The following is a 19,109-nucleotide window of genomic DNA, read 5'->3' on the forward strand; positions in this document are numbered from 1 at the left end:
CACACACACACACACACACACACACACACACACACACGCACACACTCCATAGTGAAGGGCCAAGGGGGTTAACTCAGAATGGGAGGAGGAGAGCGGACAGCTGTGGTGGGAAAGCCTCAGTAACGCAGAGAAGTGAGCACGGATGGTGCGACCTTTCCCATTCCGATAATAAGTGCCTCTCCAGCCGAAATCGGTTTGGCTCAATGGATAGAGCGTCGGCTTGGGGACTGAGAGGTCCCGGGTTCGATTCCGGTCAAGGGCATGTACCTTGGTTGCGGGCATATCCCCGGTGGGGGGGTGTGCAAGAGGCAGCTGATCGATGACTCTCTCTCATCGATGTTTCTAGCTCTCTATCTCTCTCCCTTCCTCTCTGTACAAAATCAATAAAAATATATTTTTTTAAAAAAATAAGCGCCTCTCCAGTGCCAAGAGCTCTGGTGAGATCAGACCCAACTGCTCTTCCCTCTTTAAGTCCTTTAAATATATATATGATTTCTTTACGGAGAGGAGGGGAGAGGGATAGAGAGTTAGAAACATCGGTCAGCTGCCTCCTGCACATTCTCTTCTGGGGATGTACCCGCAACCAAGGTACAAGCCCTTGACCGGAATCGAACCTGGGACCCTTATCTCAGGCCGACACTCTATCCACTGAGCCAAACTGGTTAGATCCCCCTTTGCTTCCTGATGCTCTGGGTCACACAGCAGGAAACGTGATTCAGGTTACCATCAGTTTCTCACAAACCACCTCTGAGGCTCTAAAGAAACTAGAGGCCCGGTGCACATTGAAAGCAAATTAATTAGAATATTTTAGAGGCCGGAGAGGGACTGTGGGAGGTTGGCTCTAGGGCATGTCCGGCCTGTCTCGCCCAGTCCTGACTGGCTGGACCCCAGCAGCAAGCTAACCTACTGGTCAGAGAATCTGCCCCCTGGTGGTCAGTGCAAGTCATAGCAACCAGTTGACTGGTCCTTCGGTCGTTTAGGCCCATGGTTGGCAAACTGAAGCTCTCGAGCCACGTGCAGCTCTTTGGCCCCTTGAGTGTGGCCCTTCCACAAAATACCACGGCCTGGGTGAGTCTATTTTGAAGAAGTGGCGTTAGAAGAAGTTTAAGTTTAAAAAATGTGGCTCTCAAAAGAAATTTCAATCGTTGTACTGTTGATATTTGGCTCTGTTTACTGAGTTTGCCAACCACTGATTTAGGCTTTTATATGTATAGATATTTTCTTTTCCTAGACGAAAATTCAATTCAGGATTGGGCATTGCATTGAGTTTGCACGTCTCTTTAATCATCCTTCATTAGGAAAAGTTCCTCAGTCTTTTATGACCTTGACATTTTTTAAGAGGACAGGGCTATTGTGTTTGTTTGTTTGTTGTTGTTGTTGTTTTGTTTTTTTTAAAATATATTTTATTGATTTTTTTTTTTTTTTACAGAGAGGAAGGGAGAGAGATAGAGAGCTGGAAATGTCGATGAGAGAGAAACATCAACCAGCTGCCTCTTGCACACCCCCTACCGGGGATGTGCCCGCAACCAACGTACATGCCCTTGACCGGAATTGATCCTGGGACCTTTTAGTCCGCAGACCGACGTTCTACCGCTGAGCCAAACCAGTTTCAGCTGTTGTTGTTTTCTTAATATATATTTTTAAATATATATATTTTTATTGATCTCAGAGAGGAAGGGAGAGGGAGAGAGAGAAACATCAATGATGAGAATCACTGATCGGCTGCCTCTTGCACACCCCACACTGTGGATTGAGCCCACAACCTGGGCACGTGCCCTGATTGTTGCTCAACCACTGAGCCACACCAGCCAGGCAGGGCTACCATTTTGTAGACTGTCTCTCAGTTTGTATTTGTCCAATGTTTTCACATGATTAGTCTGAGGTTATGCATCTCACAGATGATCACCTTTTCCTCCCTGAAATGCTCCTTCCCAGTCTTCTTTGCTGGCTTTCCCTCACCTTTCTAAACTATTGATGTTGGCCCTAGCTGGTTTGGCTCAGTGGATAGAGCGTCGGTCTGGGGACTGAAGGGTCCCAGGTTCAATTCCGGTCAAGGGCACATGCCCGGGTTGCAAGCTCAATCCCCAGTGGGGGGCGTACAGGAGGCAGCTGATCAATGATTCTCTCTCATTACTGATGTTTCTATCTCTCTCTCCTCCCTTCTTCTCTGAAATCAATTAAAAATTTTTTAAAAAATAAACTATTGATGTTGAAGTAGCCCAGGTCTTCGGTAGCACGATGATTGTGGGGAAGGCCAAGTAGAAATCTCTAAAAGTGCCCTCCATCCTGGTAAAATATAAATAAAAAACAATATGGAGGAGAAGGAGCAGGCTGAGCTTGCTTTATGGAAGGGTCAATTCAATATCTGAGTAGAAGCTGAAAATGGCTGGCAGTTGCATTCCAGCCATACCCTGGGGTGTCCCTCAGACAGTGGGGCTGTGAGTGGTGCACCTTGTTATCCACTTTGTGGAGAAGGTGAAGTGGGAATTAGTTATTCATTCATTCACTCATTCATTCATTCACTCATTCCTGGGAAGTGCCCAATGGCCTATCCAAAAGACTATATGGAAAAGGGTTGGTAGATCAGAGACAAGGAGGCTTGAAGCTGTGGATGGGCATATATGTCATAAGATAGGGGGTGTTACTCATAAAACAATATACTATTTTATTTTATTTTAATTTATTTATTTTTAATCCTCATCCAAGGATATTTTCCATTGATCTTTTAGAGAGAGTGGAATAGAGAGGGAGAGACAGAGAGAAACATCGATGGGAGAGAAACACATCAATTGGTTGCCTCCTACACATGCCCCAACCAGGGCCACGGAGAAGCCTGCAACCGTGGCCTTGACCAGAATCGAACCAGGGACACTTGGGTCTGCAGGACAACGCTCTATCCACTGAGCCAAACCAGCTAGGGCTACTATTGCCATTTTAATGAACATATTTCTAAGAGGTCAATGGAGACTGAGAAGATGATGACACTTGAAATAGTGCTAGTGACATGGTGGCCTCAAATGAGGGAAGTACTAAGAAAGAGAAACTGCCTGTGTAGCAACCAGACTCACATGACATCGAATCATAGGACATCGCTCTGAAAACAGAATCGCCTGCGACAGGGTTGTATACTTAGAAATCCGACTTCTTTTACCTGGAAGCATAACTTCAAGGTTCTCTACAGCAGACGGCTCAACAGTATAGTTCATATTGCTTCTCCTGGGCCAGTGGTCGGCAAACTCACTAGGCAACAGAGCCAAATATCAACAGTACAACAACTGGAATTTCTTTGGAGAGCCAGTTTTTAAACATAAACTATATAGGGAGGTATACTGTTATTAACTTCATTAGGGTCCTCCTAAGCTGGCCTTTGCCAAAAACTCATGGGGCCAGAGAGCCGCAGTTTGCTGACCACTGTCCTGGGGGCATCCTAGCATGTAGCAAGGACAAGGAGGGGCTGCGGTTAACCTTGAAGATAATTTGTTAAGAGGAAGAAAAACCCATAGTGAGGAAAGGTATGCTACCATCAGCATCAACAGCGAACCAATGACCGCGTTCATACTTGCTTATAAATGCATATGTGACCTCTAAAAGCAGATACAGGCAACCGGAGCGCTTCTAGAAGGAGAACTGGGTGACCACAGAATGGGGTGAGAAGGAAATTGTATTCCCCGTATAGCCACTTCAACCTTTCTTTTTTTTAAATATATTTTAATGATTTTTTACAAAGAGGAAGGGAGAGAGATAGAGAGCTAGAAACGTCGATGAGAGAGAAACATCGACCAGCTCCCTCTTGCACACCCCCTACCGGGGATGTGCCCGCAACCAATGTACATGCCCTTGACCAGAATCGAACCTGGGACCTTTCAGTCCGCAGACCGACGCTCTATCCACTGAGCCAAACCGGTATCGGCCACTTCAACCTTTCCAATGACTTTCTGTGTGTGTGTGTTACTGCGGTCAAGGAAATCAGTGAGAGGAGAAAGGCAGCACAGGTAACAGATCCAAACTGTTCTGGGTCTGAGTCCTGACTCTCACTAGCATCTGGGTGATGGCGAGCTCTCGGTGCTTCTCTTACAAATGTGGGCTATTGCCGAAACCGGTTTGGCTCAGTGGATAGAGCGTCTGCCTGCGGACTGAAAGGTCCCGGGTTCGATTCCGGTCAAGGGCATGTACATTGCTTGCGGGCACATCCCCAGTTGTGGGTGGGCAGGAGGCAGCTGATCGATGTTTCTCTCATCGATGATTCTAGCTCTCTATCCCTCTCCCCTCCTCTCTGTAAAATATCAATAAAATATAATTTTAGAAAAACGAAAACAAAAACCAATGTGGGCTATTGGCCCGGTCTGTCTGTAGGAGAGGGCTGAGATGCATTTAGAATCCTGAAAGAGCCCTAGATGGTTTGGCTCAGTGGGTAGAGCACCAGCCTGTAGACCAAAGGGTCCTGGGTTCGATTCCGGTCAAGGGCACATACCTTAGTTGCAGGCTTCTATCTGGCCCAGGCCCTGGTCAGCGCACACGCAGGAGGCAACCAATAGGTATGTTTCTCTCCCATCGATGTTTCTGTCTCTCCCTCTCTCTTCCACTCTCTCTAAAAATCAATGGGAAAATATCCTCAGGTGAGGATTAAAAAAAAAAAAAAGAATCTAGAAAGACACTGTTACAGAGGTTCAGCATTAAAAATTTTATGTATCAGCCCTGGCTGGCATTTCTCAGTGGTTACAGCATCTGCCCATGGACCAAAGGGTCTGGGTTTGATTCCCAGTCAAGGACATGTACCTAGCCGGGACCGGTTTGGCTCAGTGGATAGAGCGTCGGCCTACAGACTGAAGGGTCCCAGGTTCGATTCCGGTCAAGGGCATGTACCTTGGTTGCGGGCACATCCCCAGTGGGGGGTGTGCAAGAGGCAGCTGGTCGATGTTTCTCTCTCATCGACATTTCTAACTCTCTGTCCCTCTCAATTCCTCTCTGTGTAAAATCAATAAAATATATTTTTTTAAAAAAGGGACATGTACCTAAGTTGCAGGCACAATCCGGCTGGGTCAGGGTGTGCATAGTAGGCAACCAATCAATGTGTCTCTCTCACATAGATGTCTCTCTCTCTCTCTCTCTCTCTCTCTCTCTCTCTCTCTCTCTCCCCCCCTTCCCTCCCTCCGTCTTACTCTCTTAAAATCAATGAGGGGAAAATATCTTTGGGTGAGGATTAACGACAACAAAAAATAATAAAAATAAAATAAATTTTTTCATGCATCCCTTCAGTTTCAATTAATTTCTTTTTTTGTGGTTGTTTTTTACATACCTTTTTATTGATTTCAGAGAGGGAGGGAGCAGGAGAGAGAGAGAGAAACATCAATGATGAGAGAGAATCATGGATCGGCTGCCTCCTGCACACCCCACACTGGGGATGGAGCCCACAGCCCGGGCCTGTGCCCTCACCGGGAATCAAACCATGACCTCCTGGTTCATAGGCCGACGCCCAACCACTGAGCCACACGAGAATCTGTTTTTCCTAAAAGCTCTACAAAGTACAATGCTTTCCCTTCTGGCGAGAGAGAATTCTCGTAACTGTGATTGGGGTTCAAGTTGGCAGCCTCAGTATCGGTGTGCACCCCACACCCTGCTTAAATGACAGCGGGGGGTGTGGGTGGGGGGTGGAGGGGAAGGGACTGGGAACACACACACCAAAAGCAAACATGAGGAAGTCATCTGGGAGGAGAGATTTCAATCACTTTCTGGAAGACGGAAAGCAGATGAGGGAATGGATGGTCACTGAGCGAGCAGAGCTGAGAGAGCAGAGCCTGACATGTGCACGGAGGAGGAATTGCTGGGGTGAGGCTTGTCCCTCTGCAGTGCACAGAGCCCAGGGCTCCGAGGAAGGGAAAAATGAGCTCGGGGTGAAAACATCTCTGGAAAAGCTGCCAATCAGGCCTTGAGCTGCACTTTCAAGGCAAAAGGAAGGGAAAGGGGCCAGGACAGCTGTCCCAGAACTTCTCCAGCGCACATCTGTTCATGTTTCCTTGGCCAGGATTGACTATGGCCAGCTCAGGCTGCAGAAAGGCTGAGAAAAGAACTGATTTGGGCGTCTTGCCATCCCAAACAAGATCAGGGCGGCTGAAACCGGTTTGGCTCAGTGGATAGAGTGTCGGCCTGCGGACTGAAGGGTCCCAGGATCGATTCCAGTCAAGGACATAAACCTTGGTTGCAGGCACATCCTCAGTAGGGTGTGTGCAAGAGGCAGCTGGTTAATGATTCTCTCTCATGGATGTTTCTAACTCTCTATCCCTCTCCCTTCCTCTCTGTAAAAAATCAATAAAACATATTAAAAAAAAAATCAGGGAGAACCAGGATAAGGAAGCCAGTAGAAGGAATCAGTGTGCACAGTGTGAAGACATACAGCTGGCAGAGTTGAGCTTGTTGCATGAAATAGGTAGCAAGTGGGGCCAAGCTGTTGCTGGGGCTGAGGAATGGCATACCCCTGCAGGCAGGCCCACGCTTTCCAGCTCTTTCCCTCCTGCTGCTCCCTGGTACAGGAGCCAAGTGCTGGCTGCCGACCCCCCTCTACCTGGGACGTTACTTCTCTTACATGCAAGCAGCTTCACTCACCTGATCCATGTGGGTTACACTAAAAGCACCTCTGAATGACTTTACAAAATCATGTATGTGACATGAAGGCACAGGCCCCAAACAACAGAAACCATTTCAAAAAGGAAGATAGAAGGAATCAGTGTATACAGTTTCAAGACATACACAGAGTGGCCAGATGATGATGATCTCTGAACACATAGTAATCTGGCCACTCAGTGTATATCCTATAGAATAAAAGGCTAATAAGCAAATTGTCCCCTCGACCAGGAGTTCGACCAGCAGGCAGGCTGGCCAAACCACCCATGTCCCCTCTCCCTGGATAGACTGGCCAGACCCCACCCATGCACGAATTCATGCACCAGGCCTCTAATGTATATATACACTGAGTGGCCAGATTATTATGCACTCAGAGATCATAATAATCTGGCCACTCAGTGTATAGGTACAAGTAGTCAAGAATGTGTGGTGTAGCTTGGCCAGCGTGGTGTAGTGTTGAGCATCAACCTATGAACCAGGAGCTCACTGTTTGATTCCCGGTCAGGGCACATGCCTGGGTTGTGGGCTCCATCCCTAGTGGGGGGCGTGTAGGAGGCAGCCGCTCCATGATTCTCTCTCATCATTGATGTTTCTCTCTCCCTCTCCCTTCCTCTCTGAAATTAAAAACAACAAACCCTCAATAATAAGAACAATCTAGTTGAAAGTGAGCAGAAGACATAAATAGCTATTTCACTAAAAGAATATGCAAGGAAGGATGGCAAACGAGGGTATGAAAACATGTTGTACATCATCAGGGAGGAATGCACATGAAAACCATAATGAGAAGCCACTATACTCAGAATAGCTAAGGTTAAAAATAGACAACACTAAATGCTGGTGAGGATTCGAAGAAACCAAATCTCTCAGCCACTGCCGGCGGGAATGTAAAGTGGTATGCCACTGGGGAAGAGAGCGGGGTGCTTTGTTGGAAATGTTCACACAAAACCTGTACATGGAGGGTCATCGAAGCTTTCTTCGTAATACCCAAAGCTGGAAGCAACCAGAATGGCCTACAGCAGGTGAGCACTTCAATGGACTCTAGTCCATCCTTAACGTGGAACACTTCTCAGCGATAAAGAGGAGTAAACTATTCATACAGGCAACAACCTGGGACGGATCTAAAAGGCATTCTGATGAGTGAAAACCAATCTCAAAAAATTGCATACTGCCCTAGCTGGTTTGGCTCAGTGGTAGAGCGTTGGCCTGTGGACTTCAAGGTCCCAGGTTCGATTCCAGCCAAGGGCACATGCCCAGGTTTCGGGCTTTATTTCCACTGGAAGGCATGCAGGAGGCAGCCAATCAATGATTCTCTCTCATTACTGATGTTTGTACATCTCTCTCCCTCTCCTTTCCTCTCTGAAATCAATAAAAATATATTTAAAAAAAGAAAAAGAAAAGAAGAGGCCATGATACACAGTGATGAAGCAGTTCCTTGGGACATTTGCTTAGAACTCTTCCAAGCTACGTGTCTACTGCCACAGATCCGCTTAAAGGGCACGAGATCACATATCCAAGTAGATTCGGGAAAACCAGAGCAAAATCAGCATAGAGGAAAATTCCTTTACTCAAATTAATCATCTATGTTATTTGTATGTTTTCACCGTGTGCATGGGCTACAGAATGAGGAATTCAAGGACCATTGATTGAATAATCGCTGCCCTCCAATGATGAGCTCCAATTTCACATTAAAAATATATATATATATTTTATTGATTTTGTACAGAGAGGAAGGGAGAGAGATAGAGAGTCAGAAACATGGATGAGAGAGAGTCATCGATCAGCTGCCTCTTGCACCGCCCCCCACTAGGGATATGCCCGCATCCAAGGCACATGCCCTTGACCGGAATCAAACCCGGAACCCTTCAGTCCCCAAGCCGATGCTCTATCCAAAAGCCAAACCGGTTTTGGCCAATTCCACATTTCTAATGCAAAGCATGACATAAAACGAAGGGCTTTCCTTGACCCTGACCTCTGAGTCTCTTATCACTTGTTATTGTGGGGCTGAGAAAGCGGAAAACCGAACCTGGCCATTCATTGTATGGGTTTATCAGCAACTACCATTTCTGCGTGTTGGCAACTAACAGTCTACAGGTGGCCATAAAGTCAGGCCAGGTGGATCATATTATTTTATCGCGTGCTGTAATGTCCCACGATAAACCCTTTATGATGATCCACCTGTGCTTTCAGACTTGGCGAGCCCTGTACAATGTTCCAAATAATGACAGATTAGAAAGTCTTAGTCCGCAGAACACAAAACGACCTTTGAGAGGGGGAGAAGCCTCCGCGATAGAGGACCTCGGCGAGGCAGATAAACTTCTTACTCAGCCTCGTGACAAAGGTTGATTTGGACATATCAGCCTTTCAATTAAGGCCTCAGGAAAGCTGACCAGAGGCAAAACACATTCCAGTCAGACAAGTTCAAGAGCTGCCATCCCAAAGGTTGGTCTTTCAAATGTGCTTATCCATCAAGTCACTCCCCTCCGCGATGACTCAGAGTCACTATCACCCTCACGCACAAGTTACAAATGATGATTAAGGGCAACAGAAGCCTCCGACGTGGTAAGTAAAGAACCAACTCGCACCAGGAAGGCTTCCAAAAGCAAAGCACAGTCTCCACCATGAACTTGTCCCCCGAGCCAGCCTGTCTTCCTGAGACACACTCTGCCCAGCCTGCCAAGCCCCCCTGCCCCCCGGCCCCGTCTTCAGTGCGGCTGTCCTCTGAAAAGAAGGGCCATCTTCTCCACAGCCACACCTCGCAGCAAACGCCTTCCACTAACCCCTGTATCTCCTCCCTACAGAACATCCTAGCAGCGCCCGGCTGGTGTAGTTCAGTGGTTGAGTGTTGACCTATCAGCCAGAAGGTCAGGGTTTGATTCCTAGTCAGGGCACATGCCCAGGTTGTGGGCTCCATCCTCTGTGTGGGGTGTGCAGGAGGCAGCCGATCAATGATTCTTTTTCATCATTGATGTTTCTTTCATATATACACACACACACACACACACACACACACACACACAGAGAGAGAGAAACATCAATGACGAGGGAGAATCATTGATCAGCTGCCTCCTGCATGCCCCACACTGGGAATGGAGCCCACAACCTGGGCACGTGCCCTTGACCAGAACTGAACCCAGGACCCTTTAGTCTGTAGGCTGATGCTCTATCCACTGAACCAAATTGGCATCATTGATGTTTCTATCTCTCTCTCCCTCTCCCTTCCTGTCTCTCTAAAAATCAATAAAAACAACAACCAACTAGCAAATGGAGCCTCACAGCTAGATGGTGAGGAGGACGGCACCTGCAGGGGAGAGAGGGGAAGAAGACAGGAAGTCCTGGGGGCAGACCCAAGTGAAGTCTGCTCTTCAGTGCAAGGCGAAGACAGAAAGACGGGGACTCAGCCTCCAGTTCTGCCTGAGGAAGTTGTGTCCCAGGGCCCCTCCCTCCTGGGCTCAGGAGGGAGGGGGGGACACAGGGTAACTAACGGACCCAGGTGGACGTCTTAAAGCATGTGTCCTGACTCCTCGATCTTCTCAAACCTGGCCTGTTCGCACCGCTGGTCGTTCATCCCAATGGGCTCTGCATGTTTGACTTGTTGGCTCCATTGCTTTTCTCTCTGCAGCTGGAGTGTAAGTCCCACACAGGCAGAGCTCTCACCTCTGCTGTCTTCCCTCATGGACCCAGACAGTGCCGGCTCTCACAGGAGCTTCTGCAACGTCACTGAAGACATGCATGATTAAGGTCAATGGCATGTGCTGCTGTTTCTCAAAAATATAGTCTTATTGATTTCAGAGAGGAGGGGAGAGGGAGAGAGAGACAGAACCAACAACGAGAGAAAATCCTTGATTGGCTATCTCCTGCACATTCCCCACTGAGGATCGAGCCTGCAACTGAGGCATGTGCCATGACAGGGAATCGAATCATGACCTCCTGGTTCATAGGCTGCCCCTGAAGCACTGAGCCACGCCGGCTGTGCTGTGCTGCTGTGTTTTCAGTTTTGCCACCACCATCATCGCCACCAGCACACGAGTGGTAAGTGACAAGATCAATGCTGACACACGGGAAAAGTCAAAGGTAACTAGACTCCGTTTTGCAGAGTTCCCTCCACAACGTCAAAACCACACCTTTACCTCGGGGGCACCTGGGGAGCCCCAGGGCTGAGGTGGGCCTGCCCCAAGGACAGGCAAGGTGGAGGGACCCTCCTTAGAGATGATGCTCAGGCTCAGGAGAAACTGGGGAGCAAACACGGCTGCACGGCTGGCCTTTGCCCTGCAGCCTCTTGGTCTTTAGTCCTACAAACTGCTGCGGTGGCAAGCCTGGCACTCTGAAACCCCCTCCGGAGGAAACATCTGCCACAGGGTTCAAAGGGCAGGGGTAGCTGCTCAAAGGAAGCTGGGCTTAAAAAAAAAAAAAAAAAAAAAAGATGAAAAACAAACTTGGGGGCGGGGTGGGGGCGGGGGAGTGAATGAAGCAGGGCAATTAAAGTTGCTCTTCTCATTCAAACAATCAAATTACAAACGAGTGACAGTGAACAGAGGAAAGAACAAGTCCAGCTCAGCCTACTGCCAGGCTCTCTGCCAAGCCGCAGCTGGCAAAGGGACAGGGGAGAGTCTGGGCCCAGAAGGTGGGCGGTCACCAAGAGGGCAGACCCTGGGAACTGCCCCTCCACACTGCTGGCCTCCCACGGCCCGGCCCGGGGCCCGGGGCACGCAAACACCCCACTCTTTGTTCGCCTAGGAGATCCTACTCCACTTTCTGAAACCAAACAAAAACAAACAAACAAAGACAACCTTTAAGGAAACTAAGAGTGCTTCAAGACACTAGGAAGAGGTTATCACTGTCTAACCACAAATGACCAAGAACTGGGGGAAGAGTTGGGGAGAGAGAGGAAGACTTGAGAGCCAGGATTTCTGGCAAGTACTGTCTTCCAATTATCCATTAACTAGGCATATTGTTCCTCAGGCAGTAAAGCCCTCTGAGAACACGCCCATCCATCCAAAGGCCAACTCCCTAAGCTCCTTTTCCAATACCCTTCATCTACCCGCTGTACTATGTCCACTGGAGGAAAACAGGAAACGCAGGTCTGCAAAGCCAGATACTTGTGTGCATCCCCACTTTGTGTGAAAAGGTTTAGAAATTTGTCTGAAGGTAAAGTTTTAGACTCTAGGACTTAAATTAAGAGCATGGCCTGGCCGGCATGGCTCGATGGGTGAGAGTCCACCTAAGAACCCAGAGGTCATGGTTCGATTCCCAGTGTGCCCGGGATGCGGGCTCCATCCCCAGTGTGAGGCGTGCAGGAGGCAGCCGATCCGTGATTCTCTCTCATCATTGATGTTTCTCTCTCTCTCTCCCTTCCTCTCTGAAATCAATAAAACATATTTTTAATATTATTATTTTTTAATCCTCACCCGAGCATATGTTTCCATGGATTTTTAGGGAAAATGGGAGAGAGAGGGAAAGACAGAGAGAAATATCAATGAGAGAGAAACACATCAATTGGTTACCTCCTGCACAAACCCTGACCGGAGCCCTGGGCTGGGGAGGAGCCTGCAACCGAGGTACATGCCTTGGATCAGAATCGAACCTGAAAGTCATCGGTCCATAGGCTGATGCTCTATCCACTACGCCAAACCAGCCAGGGCTAAAAAAAAATTTTTTTCCAAAAAGAGTATGGACTTCAGAATGAGTGAGGGTTGGAGGAATAGCATGGGCACAGCACCTTACAAAGTATATGGGACAGGGGGAGCCTTTATGTGAGGGGCGCACATGGGTATTAAGGTGACCAAACGTCCCGCTTTTGGCGGGACAGTCCCGATTTTGGCTGGACGCGGGACAGATTGTTAGAAATCGGGGCTGTCCCGCCAAAAGCGGGACGTCTGGTCACCTTAGTGTTGATGGAAGTTCATGTCTATTGGAGCTGCAGGGCACTCTGCTCCCATCATCTCCTCACCTGGAGTCCAAGCTTTAGGAGGGCTTCTCCACACAACTTGGGCAAGCTGAGCCCGTGAGAGGACCAGTGCTCACCTGACAGAGGTACATGCAGGTGTCTGGGATAGAGCAATGAGTAGGAGACAAGACCCCATACTCACAAAGTGGGCGTTGCAGTGGGCAGATTCAATGACTACACAGTCAGAGGGAGAGGGAGACAGAACATCCATGATGCGAGATAATCATGGATCGGCTGCCTCCTGGACGCCCCCTACTGGGGATCGAGCCTGCAACCCGGGCATGTGCCCTTGACCGGAATCGAACCTGGGGCCCTTGGGTCTGTGGGCTGATTAGATGGAATATCAAAGATGATATGTGCTATGGAGGAAAATCAGGGAGAAGTGGGGCAAGGGGATTTGAGATTTTAATTAGGGTCTCCAGCCCAACCGGTGTGGCTCAGTGGTTGTTGACCTGTGAACCAGGAGGTCACTGTTCCATTCCTGGTCAGGACACATGCCCAGCTTTCAGGCTCGATCCCCAGAAGGGAGCATGTAGGAGGCAGCTGATCGATTATTCTCTCTCATCATCGAGTTTCTCTCTCTCCTTCTCCCTTCCTCTTTCTGAAATAAATTAAAAACAACAAAACATATTAAGTAGGGTGTCCAGAAGAGGCATTGCAGGAAAGGTGACTTTTGAGCAAAAACATACATATGTATTTTCTTCCTGTATATTTCTTTATATGGAGGAAAAAGAAAAAGTGAAGCCCTACCCGGTTTGGCTCAGTGGATAGAGTGTTGGCCTGTGGACTGAAGGGTCCCAGGTTCGATTCCGGTCAAGGGCATGTACCTTGGTTGCGGGCACATCCCCAGTAGGAGGAGGTGTGCAGGAGGCAGCTGATTGATGTTTCTCTCTCATCGATGTTTCTTACACTCTCTCCCTTTCCCTTCCTCTCTGTAAAAAGTCAATAAAATATATTTTTAAAAAGAGGGAAAAAAAAAGTGAAGAATCAGAAAAGAAAATTCCATGTTACGAAAGTTGTGTTCTGGTTCCGTAATTCAGAGCTTTTCTTCCGGTCCAATCCCCACCCACTCCACCCCTACTCCCAGGTCACTTCCCCTCTCCCAGAGCTTTTGGAAGTTCGGTCACTCTGGCCTTTCTATGCCCCACACCCAGAGCCCTCTTTTCTTAGCGACCCTGAAGTTTTGAGCCAGTCACTGCTCGGGGAAAATCCCTACATCAATGAAATGTCAACTGAGTTCGTCTCGCTTGCTCCAGGGCACATTAGGCAACGTCTCCAGACATTTTTGTTGTCGCAAGTGGGTGAGCGGGGCAGGTATTAGTTTTCCCAACAAAGCATGGCTAGACTCCAAATGGCAACAACGCCAAGGTCAGACAGACCCCGGCTTCAGGGAATTGGTCTTGACCCAGGAAATCGAATTCACTGTGAGAGAACAAATGAATTAGAAAAGGTTATCTTCCCTCATTTAAAATATTGACTAGAATGTGCATGATAGCATTTTAATACACTTGGCCTCCGAGTGGTCACAGGGACACCAGACTCTTCAGTGTTTTTTTTGTTTTTTGTTTTTGTTTTTGTTTTTACAGAGAGGAAGGGAGAGGGATAGACAGTCAGAAACATCGATGAGGGAGAAACATCGATCAGCTGCCTCCTGCACACCCCCTCCTGGGGATGTGCCCGCAACCAAGGTACATGCCCTTGACCGGAATCGAACCCGGGACCTTTCAGTCTGCAGGCCGAGGCTCTACCACTGAGCCAAACTGATCAGGGCAGACTCTTTAGTTGTGAAAGGCAGTCACCAAGTTCCCAGAAGGAAAGGAGTCGCACCGTGTGCTGGGAAAGTGGGGAGTGGTCTAAATAATTGGAAAATAGCACTTCCTTTTAAAAAAAAAAAAAGTTTTTATTGATTTCAGAGAGGAAGGGAAAGGGAGAGGGAAACATCAATGATGAGAGAGAATCATTGATGGGCTGCCTCCTGCACTGGGGATCGAGCCCGCAACCCGGGCATGGGCCCTTGACTGGGAATCGATCCGTGACCTCCTGGTTCATAGGTCGATGAAAAGAAACAACTCGGGCTCCAACAGTTTCACAGCACCCCACACCTGCCTCTGTGTCCTCACTTATTTACACGTAGCCGCAGCACCAGGCCTGCACATAGTAGGGCCAGAGTGAATGATGACCGCTGTGGAGTGACGCTGCATGTGATGGCCTAAGACAGTGGTCGGCAAACTGCAGCTCTTGCGCCGCTTTGTTGACTGAGTTTGCCGACCACTGGGATAGGAGCTTAATCACAAGGAACAACAACAGCCTATAATTATTGGAATCGAGAGTCTAGGGCAGTGGTCGGCAAACTCATTAGTAACAGAGCGGCAAACTGAGGCTCGAGAGCCGCAGTGTGCTGACCACTGGCCTAAGAAGGTCTTCTTAGAGGAAACTCACCTAGGCCTGACTTATTTGTCAGTTCTTTTTTTTCTTTTTGGTTAGTCCTCACCCGAGGATATTTTTTTTCTACTGGTTTTGAGCGAGTGGGAGGGAGGAGAAGAGACAGAGAGAAACATCGATGTGAGAGACACACACTGATTGGTTGCCTCCTGTACCTGCCTGACGGGTGCCAGGGGTCGAGCCTCAACTGACGCCTGTGCCCTTGAATGAAATCAAACCTGAGACTCTTCAATCCGTGAGTTGATGTTCTAACCACTGAGAAAACTGGCCAGGCCTGTTCATTCATTTTTTTTTTTTTTAATGTGGGATAGGCCCAAGGGAATTTTTAGGGATTCTCAACCTACTCAATGCCAGGTCATGGGAAAAGTGCTGCTTCAAATCAGACTAAAAAGAAAAGCAGGAGTAGGAATTTTACAATCAATTTTATGTGTACTAATGAATACTATGTAAAGAATAAGGCCAGCCCAGCTGGTGTGGCTCAATGGTTAAACCTATGTACCAGGAGGTCTCAGTTCGATTCTGGGTCAGGGCACATGTCTGTGGGCTCGATCTCCAGTGTGGGGCTGCAGAGAGGGCAGCTGATCGATTCTCTCTCATCATTGATGTCTCTATCTCTCTTGCCCTCCCTTCTGCTCTGAAACCAATAAAAATATTTTTTTTTTACAAAAGAATTAAGGCCAGGGAGAGCTTATAAAATTAGTTTCTCTAAGGAAGGAACTATATACTTAATGGGAGACAGGTTACAGTTCAAACTTATTGCAAAATTATAATTTGACACTTTTTCAATATACCACATACCACTGAGTGGCCAGATTATTATGATCTATAATAATCTGGCCACTCAGTTATATATATTTATATATTAGAGACCTGGTGTATGAATTTGTGTATGGGTGGGGTCTGGCCAGCCTGGCCAGGGGGAGGGGACATGGGTAGTTGGTTGAACTCCTGGTTGAGGGGAAATTTGCATATTAGCCCTTTGTTATATAGGACCGTGGTCAGCAAACTGCAGCTCGTGAGCCACATGCAGCTCTTTGGCCCCCTGATTATGGCTCTTCCACAAAATACCACGGCCTGGCCGGGACCGGTTTGGCTCAATGGATAGAGCGTCGGCTTGGGGACTGAGGGGCCCCGGGTTCAATTCCGGTCAAGGGCACGTACCTTGGTTGCGGGCATGTCCCCAGTGGGGGGTGTGCAGGAGGCAGCTGATCGATGATTCTCTCTCATTGATGTTTCTAGCTCTCTATCTCTCTCCCTTCCTCTCTGTACAAAAATCAATAAAATATATTTAAAAAAAAAATACCATGGCCTGAGCAAGTCTATTTTGAAGAAGTGGCATTTGTTAGAAGTTTAAAAAATTTGGCTCTCAAAAGAAATTGCAATCGTTGTACTGTTGATATTTGGCTCTGTTGACTAGTGAGTTTGCCAACCACTGATATAGGATATACACTGAGTGGCCAGATTATTATGTGTTCAGAGATCATAGTAATCTGGCCACTCAGTGTATATTTTTAAAGGCAAGAATCTAGATATTTCTTTTTAAAAAAATATATTTTATTGATTTTAGAGAGGAAGGGAGAGGCAGAGATAGAAACATCAATGATGAGAGAGAATCATTGATAAGCTGCCTCCCTTGACTGGAATCGAACCTAGGACCCCTTTTTAAAAATATATATATTTTATTGATATTTTACAGAGAGGAAGGGAGAGAGATAGAGAGTCAGAAACGTCGATGAGAAAGAATCATCGACCAGCTGCATCCTGCACACCGCCCCCTCCCCCCGGGGGGATGTGCCCGCAACCAATGTACATGCCCTTGATCGGAATCGAACCTGGGACCTTTCAGTCCGCAGACCGATGCTCTACCACTGAGCCAAACCGGTTTTGGCCGAACCTGGGACCCTTCAGTCAGCGGGCCAATGCTCTACGCACTGAGCCAAACCCGCGAGGGCCACTTTTTCAATATTCAATGTGGACTACGGTCAGAAGTAAAACTTTGGGTTTTGAGTCTTGCCAGGATAGGCACACGGGATGTCCCAGTGATGCTTGAAGTGCCCGACAAGCATTATCTCAGGAAAGCATCAACTGGACCCCCCAGGCAGGGCCATTGCACAGAGAAGAGAAACCAGAGGCACAGAGTGCCTCAGCAGCTCAAGGCCACACAGCAGGCACGAGGCACAGCCTGGTGTCGGCAATGAAGACCAGTAAGAGCCCCGAAAAGGAAGGCGAAACTCAAGAAATAAGAATCAGCCCGGCCGCCTTGGCTCAGTGGTTGAGCGAGGATCTGTGAACCAGGAGGTCACGGTTCGATTCCCGGTCAGGGCACGTGCCTGGGTTTCGGGTTCAATCCCCAGTGTGGGGCGTGCAGGAGGCAGCCGATCCATGATTCTCTCTCGTCACTGATGTTTCTCTCTCTCTCTCCCTCTTTCTTCCTCTCTGAAATCAATAAAAACATATTAAAAACAAAAAACAAAAGAGATAGAAAAGAGCAGGTTGGTGGGGGGAAGCCCCACCCATCACCACTTAGAGATTCTCCCTCTGATGCCCGCCTACACCTTGGCAGATCTGGATACTGTCACTCAGGGATGCAGTACCTGTTCTTATTTCGGCTTTTCAAATCGTTTAATAACAACAGGACAACTGGGCGGACCCACAGACTGTATCCGATATCTGAGGATAAACTCACAGCCCCACAAAAACCGCTGTCTATTCAGACGGTGCACCCACCACATAACGCTGGCCGTCGTGGGGCCTGTTTGCAAACAGGCGGACCATCTCCCCACCTGCCCCTCAGTTGTACACACGGCCTGGTCACGGAGTTAGAGAGGGGCTCAGCTTACGTGGAGGGAAAGGAACCAGACAGAAAAGGGCTGCCCACAGCTGGATTCTCTCTCTCTCTCCCTCTCCTCCTTCACTCTCTCGGTCTCTCTGTCTCTCCCTCCCTCCCTCTCTCTTTCCCTCCCTCTACATTCCATGGTACCTGGCCACCATGATGTGTCCTGTGGCTGATGAGTCAGATGAGCGAGGGAATGAGCTTTCTGATAACAGCACCCCTGAGGGAGACACCCCACTCACACCCAGAACCGTGAGGAATTCTTAAGAAAATGGTCACCCTCCCCTGTGGGCATCTTTGAGGACAGAGGCTCGCAGGCAGGCGCTTACAGGTCATCGCAGAGACCCCGAGGGCGGAATTACCTCTGAGATCTTTGCATTCCTGGTCCACTCTCTCTCTCACACACACAGGCACACACTAACACAGGGGATCCTGCTCCATGCAGAGGGACGGTGAGTGAGCACTTTAGAGCGGGAGCTGGCTTTTACAACCCTTTCTGCTGACCAGACACAAGCGCTTCAACACCAACGAATCAGACCTCTTGGATCTGCTCCTCCAGTCTATCTGTTCCCCTGACTTCCGTCCACGAAGAAGTTTTCCTTGACCTTAAAAAGCACTCTGCCCAGGCCTTGGCCTCGGCTGATTCCCACCCAGAAGGGCTGACCAGGGCAACCGCCCATCGCACCCAAAACTCAGCACACGCTGCCTCCCGCCGCGGCCTTCACCCCGCAGAGAGGACCCCCCCCCAGGGCAGGCCCCCCGGGGCCAGGGCCGGAGCCCGAGGAGGTCCCGCAGCGGGCGGCGCGGCCGATCGCTGGCTGGCACCCCGCGCCCCGGGCACCCACGGGGCCCGCTCACCTCGGGCCGGCTGCGCTTCTGCAGCAAGTGCTCCAGGTAGAGGTCGGAGAGCGCGGTGCGCATGCTGCCCCCGCCCTCGCCCCCGCTCGCCTTGAGCGTCATCTTGCGGGAGCCGGGACGCTGAGACACAGGGACGCCGAGACCAGGGGTCGGAGCGAGGCTGCTGTGCAAGGGATCCGTGCCTGCGGGACGAGGGCGGCAGAGGCGGCGGAGGCGGCGCGACTGGGCCAGTCTCCACCCCCGCGGAGCCCCGCCCACCGCCGCCCTCGCCCCGCCCCTCGCCCCGCCCACGCCCGCCCCCCGCGGCGCTCTGCGCTGGCTCCCCAGCGCCACCAGGAGGCGCTGCTCCCCTCAAGGCCCCTGCGGCTAAATTCCCCAGGGGCTGGAAGAAAAACGACGCCAAGCAGTGCAGGG

At 49.2% G+C, this 19,109-nt stretch overlaps 1 protein-coding gene across 1 annotated transcript in view; it reads right to left on the minus strand.

Annotated features, from left to right (window-relative positions):
- The window catches only part of MPP1 (MAGUK p55 scaffold protein 1), a 39,158-nt gene extending 20,249 nt beyond the window's left edge, over positions 1–18,909 (minus strand). Inside the window, exon 1 of the mRNA XM_036415755.2 lies at positions 18,696–18,909. Within this exon, the coding sequence (XP_036271648.1) occupies positions 18,696–18,797 (102 nt within the window). The 5' untranslated portion in view covers positions 18,798–18,909. The remainder of the gene's footprint in view (positions 1–18,695) is intronic.
- Positions 18,910–19,109: the final 200 nt, after the last annotated feature.

Source organism: Pipistrellus kuhlii, unplaced genomic scaffold (assembly GCF_014108245.1).
Source record: "Pipistrellus kuhlii isolate mPipKuh1 unplaced genomic scaffold, mPipKuh1.p scaffold_m20_p_51, whole genome shotgun sequence".
Taxonomy (NCBI): Eukaryota; Metazoa; Chordata; class Mammalia; order Chiroptera; family Vespertilionidae; genus Pipistrellus; species Pipistrellus kuhlii.